Below are 8917 nucleotides of genomic sequence, written 5' to 3'. Positions count from 1 at the left end.
AAAAAAACGAACAAAATACTTTTAAAGAAAGGTTGTTTAAAATTACTTTAGACTCACTAGGGACACGAAAGTTTAAAAACTAAAATAAACACTTTATTTTATAAAAAAAGGAATGTCTTCTGTTTTTTTAATTTATGTTTTTTTCACTAATATTTTCATAATTTAAATCTTATTTAAAAAATTAAATAGTTTAACAAATATAGCTGTTTTTCCAAATCAAAAGACCATTTAACACATTCATTATCATATGAAGTTTTATAAGAATTCTTCTTTGACATAAAGTAATATCAAGAAGGATAAGACTGCGGTTTAGCCGCGCCTACAAATGAAGTAATTCGGTCTGTTGATGGAAATAATGACTTAATTTTTAGCTGTCAATGATGCTGCCTAATTTTTAACTAATATTTCTACAACTTCTACAACAAGTTTAACTAATTCTACTATATACTGCTAAAAAATTATCGCCTTTAATATTAGAGATTATAATAGTCGAGGTCATAGTCTAAACATAAGTCTAATCCATAGCCAATATAGCCCAGAATAAAGTTAGAATAGATACTATAGTCAGGACAATGGTCTAGACTATAGCCAGGACAATAGTCGGGACTATAGTCGGGGTAATAGTCTAGACTATAGTCAGGACAATATTCAAGACTATACTCGGAACAATAGTCTAAAAAGGACAAAATTCCAGAAAGCACAATAGTCTGTAAAGGAAAGTCTAGAATAGTCTGAACTATAGTCAGAACAATATTCTAGACTAGAATTTGAACAAAAGTTAAGATTACAGACAGGACAATAGTCTAAACTAATGACAGGAAAATAATCTTGACAGGACAACAGTCTACACTTGACAATTGTCTAGATTATAGTCAGGATAATACTTTAGGCTATAGAAAGGACAATAGATTAGACTATAGTCAGGACAATTGTCAATAATATGATTAGGACAATAGTCTAGAGTCTAGGCTATAGACAGTTCAATAGTCCGGACTAGACTATTGTCTAGACTGTAGTCAGGACAATAGCCTGGACTACAATATTGTCTAGACTATAGTTAGGACAATAGTCTGGAATATAATCAGGACAATAGTCTGAACTAGATTATTGTCTAGACTATAGTCAGGACAATAGTCAAGTCTATAGACAGGACAACAGTCTAGGGACAATAGTTTGGACTAGATTATTGTCTAGTCAATACAATAGTTAGGACAATAGTCTAGGCTAAAATCAGGACAATTGTTTAAACTAAAGTCAGGACTAGTCTAGACTATAGTAATTACAAGACAGATCAATAGCATGGACTATAGTTCAGAGTCTAAACTTTAGACTATAGTCAGGTCACTAGATTGGATCATAGTCAGGACAATAGCCTATACTATAGTCAATAGACAATAGTGTAGACTATAAACAGGACAATAGTATAGGCTATAGAAAAGAAAATAGTCTACAATATAGTCAAGACATTAGCCTAGGTTATAGCCTATACATTAGCCTACACTATAGTCAAGTCAATAATCTAGATATTGGTGTAGACTTAAGTCAAGACAAGTCTAACGTGTAGTAAAGGCACTCAAGAAATGAGCACCACCCATATCGAATTGCTGCTCATAACTTTCATCGGCCGACGATGATGCATTTTGTGCATTAGCTGCCGCAGTAGCTAAAGCTGCCATACTGCTGCTATTATTGTTGATATGATTGGCACTACTAGTGCCTTTAAGTTGTTCCATATCGATGAGAGGGGGTTTATCACCCGGCTTCCAGCGCCTGTGTATACCCATTGATTTTAATTTTTGACATACGGAAGAAGGTGATATAGCATAACCTTTTTCGGCTAAGCGAGCCGATACTTTCCAGTATTGTATATTGTTATCTTCTTTAATTAGTTCTAAAATTTCGCGTGTTATTTCTTTATCGCGTACTTCACGTTCGGCGGCCTTAAGGCGACGTCTAGGATTAGAGTGTTTTTGTTCGGGTGATTGGATTTGTTGGGTGGTTGTTGTTGTATGCTGTTGCAATTGTTTTTGTTGCTTTTGTAGGAGTTGCTGTTCAAGTTCTCTCTCCTGTTGTCGTTGAAGTTTTTGCTGTTCCAATTGCTGTTGTTGCTGTTGCAACTGTTGTTGTCTTTGTAGCAATTGTTGAATTTGTTGTTGCTGTTGCAAATGTTGTTGCTGCAATTTTTGCTGATGGTCCAATTGCTGCTGCACCAGTAGGGCCTGTTGTTGTCTTTCTGTATCAGTTTCTCTTCTTGTATCACTACCTTCACTTAACACACTTCCCGTGTCTTCATCGTGTCTCATCATGGTCATGCGAATATCACGTCTATTGCGATACGATAGCGGTACTCCTTTTATTATGGCATCTCTTAATTTCCAAGCAGTCATTTGTGAGACATTTAAGGCCTTGGCTATTTCCATAGTTGAGGCATTTTGTGCCACCAACATTTTGGCCATGGCGTATTTTTCATCGTCTATAAAAACGTTGGGTTTGCGGGGTTTCTTCTTTGAACCACTGAGGTTGTTCGATGATCTGTAATTGGGATTTACATTGGTTATATTTACAAGAAATATTTATTAGAAATTCGAAAAGTTATCTTAAACCTGAATCGAAATTTTCAATAAATATTCGAAATTTTATTACAAAACTAAATTTATTACAAAAATTTTCAATTCACACAAAATCCGCTTTTTCACTTACGTTTCACTATTCTGCATAGAAGCAATCGGTCGTATTGAAAGATTAACAGGTAATTGGTGGCTGTAAAATAGATCATTTAATTAACAAATATATTAAATTAATAAAAACTTATTAAACTTACATAGCAGCCGCTACAGCTGGTGATATCTGATTTAATAGAGGTAATTTTTTACCATTGCCCAAGGGATTTATAGGAGCATCTTCTGTATCTTTTAAATTAGTTGATTTTTGTAAATATAAAGATTGTTGTTGACTATTTACATGTTCAGTCTCTTGTTGTGTTTGTTGTTGTTGTTCGTGTATTTGATGAGAACGTTGATATTGATGATGATCATCATCATCATTATCACTGTCCGAATCGCTAGCGCTATCATTGTTATTATTTAGGTGAGCATTTTTATTAATTTCCATAAGTCTTTGTTGTTGTACTACAGATATTTTATTGTGCAATTTATGTTGTTCTAATATGGCGTTTGTTGTTGCAGTTGATAAATGTTGTTGTTGTTGTGTTTGCTGCTGAGCATTATTTAATTTCAATTCATTTGTTCGTTGTATTACTGAAGTGGCATTACTAAAATTATTACTTTCTCTTAATAATTGTTCTTGTTGCTGTTGTTGTAGATCCAGGTGATGTCGTTCTAGTTGCTGTTGGTGATGATGGTGATCCTCATTATCTGTTTCTTGATTATTATCATTAATACCCTCATCCTCTTCGTCTTCGGTAGCTGGCCGTTCACGTTTAATGTGTTCGGTAAAGGGCTGATGATTTAATTGATTTTCGGGTTTTTCTACAGCTAATGTGTCGTGGACATTATCGGCCATTTCTGTTTCATTGTTATCATTATCCTCTTCTTCATCTTCCGGAGGATCAATGACACGTTCATGTAAACTGACGCCATTGACAAGACTTTTACGCAAACGCCAGGCAAATGTCCGTGATATATTCAATTCATTAGCAATAACGGTGGTGGTGGCTTCCCTTAGAATCAATTGTTTGGCCAAGGCAATTTTCTTCGCATCTAACTTGATGCGAGTGCGTCCCTTGCGTTTGTTATTCGCCATGATAATTCTGTAATCGGAGAGAAGTTTTTTTTTTAATTTACAAAAAAGTGTAAATTGGAAACCCCTTAAAGTTTGACTTACTTTCTGTTATGGAGATAAATAGCATTTTCCGGTTTGCGAATGCCAATGCGTCTGGGGAAATTGTTATATTGCACGATATTTTGTTTGAAAAGTTGTTGCAAGGGCCTGAAATGTAACAAATATAATGAAATCAATAAAAATTCTTCTATAAAAGATGTCTATCTATCTATCTATCTATCTATCTATCTATCTATCTATCTATCTATCTATCTATCTATCTATCTATCTATCTATCTATCTATCTATCTATCTATCTATCTATCTATCTATCTATCTATCTATCTATCTATCTATCTATCTATCTATCTATCTATCTATCTATCTATCTATCTATCTATCTATCTATCTATCTATCTATCTATCTATCTATCTATCTATCTATCTATCTATCTATATATCTATCTATCTATCTATCTATCTATCTATCTATCTATCTATCTATCTATCTATCTATCTATCTATCTATCTATCTATCTATTTATCTATCTATCTATCTATCTATCTATCTATCTATCTATCTATCTATCTATCTATCTATCTATCTATCTATCTATTCATCTATTTACTTACATTTTTGCGGTTTTTGAAGGACAGCCAGTACGTTTATGCCAGCCCAAATGATGACCCGTAGGGAATAACACATTGCAGTCGGAACATTGCATAGGACGTCTTAAAATATAAATAAAATATTTATGCAAAAAAATTTTTTTAAATTAACACAAAACACCTTACGTTTGATTACGTCTTTTCTTAACACAACGGCCCCGCCTTATATGTTTCTCCAGGAAACGTTTATAAAAGTAGGTCTTCTTACAATTCGTACACTCATAGACGGGCCCCGAAGTACCGTGTACACTTTGCATGTGCGCCTTAAGAACTTGTTTCATTTCGAAAATTTGAAAGCAATGAGGACATTGATAACCACGCATGTGTGTCACACCAGCAGCATCTGTAGCTGATACTGAACCACCATTAGTAAGTGTAGCGCCTGCGCCTCCATCTTCTGATGGTGTTATTAATTCAATTTCCGGTATTAATGGCAGCGGTCCATCTTCATCCTCATCATCTTGATCGGTATCACTACCCGTGCCTTCGCCAGCCTCATCATCACTTGCACCATTAGTCTGGATACCGTTTAATTTACTTAAATGCTGTTGCATATACTCGTGCATCAAACGTATTGAGTTAAAATCAAATGCAGGTTTTTGTCCATTGGCACTTTTTATTTCACCATCATCTTCTACCACATCATTATGAGGCTGATCATCATCGTCCTCATGATCATTATGATCACCATTACTCTCTAATCTATGATCGCCATTTATTTGTCTCTGTAGATGATGTTTATAAATCTGTTCATTTAATTCTGGTTCCTCTTCCACGTCACTTTTTTGAGGGGCATTTTGATGATGTTGTCCATTTATTATTTCATTTTCTTCAATTTCATCATCTTCCTCCTCTGATTCTAGGGTATTTGTTTGATCTGATTTACTTTCTATTTTACGTATTAAGAGTTGTTGTCTGAAGAAATTATCGGCATCTTCACATTTCTTTTTGAATAGACAGGCCGATATGGTGTTTTTGGCACATGTTAGACAGACTTGTTGCGGTAGGGTATCGCCACGTTCGATCTGTAATGATATTAAGTGAATAAAGAAGATTTTAGTTAAGTCAATATACAATTTTAAATTTATCTGATAATGAACGAGTATATATTTTGGACTATTATATATGAAGTTTATAATCCCGACTATAGTCTGTACTAAAGTTTAGTATACTATATTCTGGACAAAAGTCTTGTCGATAGTCTCGATCATAATATGGACTAAAGTCCAGTCTATAGTCTGGATAATTGCCTAGTCTATAGTCTAAGTTTGGCCTATGCAAAGACTATTATATGGTATTGGTTGCAGTATATTTCATAGTCTATTCTATTATATAGTCTATATAGTAGAGAGTACTATTATCTAGTCCTTTGTCCAGAGAAAAATATTTTCTATAATCCTAAAACTATAATGAATCTGTTATATAATCAATACTTTTAAAAATCCATATGTATATATTTCCAAATAAAATTTGCTAAACATTTTGTATGCAAGTCTTGTTTTTATTAATTTGCACACACCATTAATTACAAACCCTAGTATACATTGTAAATCGATATTTTTTTAAACTATAAATAATTTTTTTTTTTATTTTTGATAAAAAAGGCCAGAATGACATTAGTAAAAGACAACAACGTTGGCTCAATTGTGAAGATAGAAACTACTTGTTGAAAAAAATAATGGAAAATATATTTACAAAATTAAACAAATAAATAAATAACTTAAAACGATAGACAATCATAAAATATTTATACGAAGAAACAACAACAAGAAGAACTAAAGCAACAAAAAAAAAACATAACTTAAAATATTTACAACAAAGTATAAAATTTCAAACTAAAAATGTAAATTATTTAGTTTTTTTTCGTATTTTCTTCATCGAGTAAAGGGAGTGGTTGAAATCTATATAAAAAAACAACTAACAAACAAATAATAAAAATAATAACAACAACAGCAGCGAAATAAAATTATAAAAAAATTGAAATAATATAAAACTATTGAATTGAATACCCATACACATTTACTTAACTTTATTACTACGTTTTCAATACACAAATAATGGTGAAATATTCAAAGTGTATAATGAAAATGAAAAAGAAACAGAACAAATAAAAAAAATTATTAATATGAAAAATAAATAAATAAAAAACAAAATAATTTAATCAACCCAAAAAAACATACATACATATACACAAAACAAACATACATAGACAAGTAGAAAAAAAAAGAAAGTAAATAACAAAAATTTAATACAGAAGGAGTTTGTGTTGTTGTTCTGTGTTTTAACGTGTCTTTGTATGAGTTACGTAAATTTAAAATTTTGATTTTTTGGAATAATTTAATTAAAAAATTTCAAATTTATTCTTTTTTTTAATGAATCATGTCAATGGTATGAGGTGTCTGAACAAGAGACAAGAAGATAGGGATTTTTTAAAGAATTTATAATTCAACGGAAGTGAATAGACTTTTAATTGAACAATAAACGTTAAGTTTATTAAACAATTATTTTGATTTAATTTTCATAAATACATAATGTATAGTTATGGTTTTGAACAGAAACTAAGAAATACTTTTTATTATTTAAAGAAAAAATATGTAATTTACTTTGATAAATCGAGTTTTTAAATTAGATAATTTTGAACATTAAGTTTCGATTTTTATGAAAATGTGGAATAACTAAAGTATTTAGGACGAATCTACAGTTTGAAATAAGTCATATTTTTTTGGTGGAGATAGAAATCTAGATCTAGAATCTAGATCACAAATCTGATTCCTTTTGATGGCAAAATTTTGGAGATAACTAACTAACTTACTATCTAAGTAACCAACCAAACAACTAACTAACTAACCAACTAACTAAATAACTACTTAATTAACAATCTATCTATCTATCTATCTATCTATCTATCTATCTATCTATCTATCTATCTATCTATCTATCTATCTATCTATCTATCTATCTATCTATCTATCTATCTATCTATCTATCTATCTATCTATCTATCTATCTATCTATCCATATACCTATATTTACGATTCAATTTAAACGATTTCATCAAGATTTTTCTCTCAATGTGGCAGTTGTAATATTAATTTGGCAAAAATAAAAAACACACAAAATCAAGCATTCTAGAATATAATTCAAAATGCACACAAATTATTTAAAAGTTTTAGACTATGTTCGGTGTTTTAGACCAAGAAAAAAAACTACAAACTCATTCCTGCAGCAACATACTCGCACAAGAAAAATATTTCCACTTCTACGAGGTAAAAATAAAACACCTCAATGCCTTCGAAAAATAACTAACTCTTGGCCAAAATAAAAGTTTTAGCTCAAACAAAAACTTGTAAACAAACAGCAAAATAAAAGACAGTCAGTAAACTTAAACGACCGGCAGATCAAATTACCAAGCAACGAACCAACCTACCTTCCAACCAACCATCTATCCGACCAACTTAACGAACAACAACTTAAAAAGTCAGTCTGGTTGGTATCAGGTATTTAGAAAAACTAAAACCCAAAAAACTATATCGAAAACAACAAACAGCAACAACAAAAATTATATTCGTAGTTTATAAACTGATTGGGAAGTAAGAATTAAATAACAAGAAGAAAATGTAAAATTTACACTCACTCACACTGACTCTTTTCTACCAGTAGAACAGAAATATACAGACAAACACTCACTCATTTGGTTGCACAAAAAAAAAAACTAGGAATTCGAACATTCAACTTCTTAAACAAATAGTAACAACAAAAAGAAAAAAACAACAAACAAATATAAAAATTGTATATATAAAATATTGTATTAAAAAGAGGAAAAATAAAACAAATTGTATCGTACATTAAACTACATGTAGTCAAAGTCGTTTGTTAGTTGGTTGGATGGATGGTATCGTATCTTTTGGTTTGCTTTGGAATCGTATGCATGTTTGCAACTTGAATTTATGAAAATCATCATAAAATAAATACAGACGAAAAGAAAATCCAAAACACACATTTAAACTCTTGTTATATTCTCATCCATATGAAACTTATAGTAAACGACAGAAAATAAAAAAACATACAAAACATTAAAAAATAGTTTACAAGAAACACAACTACGAAAAATATTTCTGTACAACTACAAATTTATTACACCATTTCTTATTGTTTGAGGAAATTATATTAAAATTTATTTACCTGTTTGTGTTGATTATATTTGTAACACACAAAAATATAAGTCCTACACCCACCGTAAAACCGTACTTCCCGTACTTCTTGACCTCATATAACCCCTCTTTTAAAATATAACGTTTTTAGGATTTCAAAAAAAAAAATTCTTAAAAAGTATCCAGAAAGGACTTTTTTGGAAACAAATATGGCATTTGTCAAAAAGTCAAAGCATATTCCGTAATTTTCAAAATTGGGGCGAAAATCCCAAAAACGGTAATAAAATCCACATTTCTCTCGGGACTCTAAAAATACT

The 8917-nt window shown here is 31.0% G+C and overlaps 1 protein-coding gene across 3 annotated transcripts in view; it reads right to left on the bottom strand.

Moving 5' to 3' along the window:
- Nucleotides 1–212: 212 nt before the first annotated feature.
- Nucleotides 213–8917, bottom strand: part of LOC111680363 — a 43882-nt gene continuing 35177 nt past the window's right edge. For all 3 annotated transcript variants that reach the window (XM_046946159.1, XM_046946160.1, XM_046946161.1), the window contains 6 exons: nt 4576–5474; nt 4414–4512; nt 3844–3948; nt 2822–3769; nt 2701–2760; nt 213–2532 (listed from right to left, as the gene is read on the bottom strand). In XM_046946159.1, coding sequence (XP_046802115.1) covers nt 1554–2532; nt 2701–2760; nt 2822–3769; nt 3844–3948; nt 4414–4512; nt 4576–5474 — 3090 coding nt within the window. In that variant the 3' untranslated portion in view covers nt 213–1553. The remainder of the gene's footprint in view (nt 2533–2700; nt 2761–2821; nt 3770–3843; nt 3949–4413; nt 4513–4575; nt 5475–8917) is intronic.

Source organism: Lucilia cuprina, chromosome 3 (assembly GCF_022045245.1).
Source record: "Lucilia cuprina isolate Lc7/37 chromosome 3, ASM2204524v1, whole genome shotgun sequence".
NCBI classification, from domain to species: Eukaryota; Metazoa; Arthropoda; class Insecta; order Diptera; family Calliphoridae; genus Lucilia; species Lucilia cuprina.
This window is presented reverse-complemented; position numbering and strand designations above follow the sequence as displayed.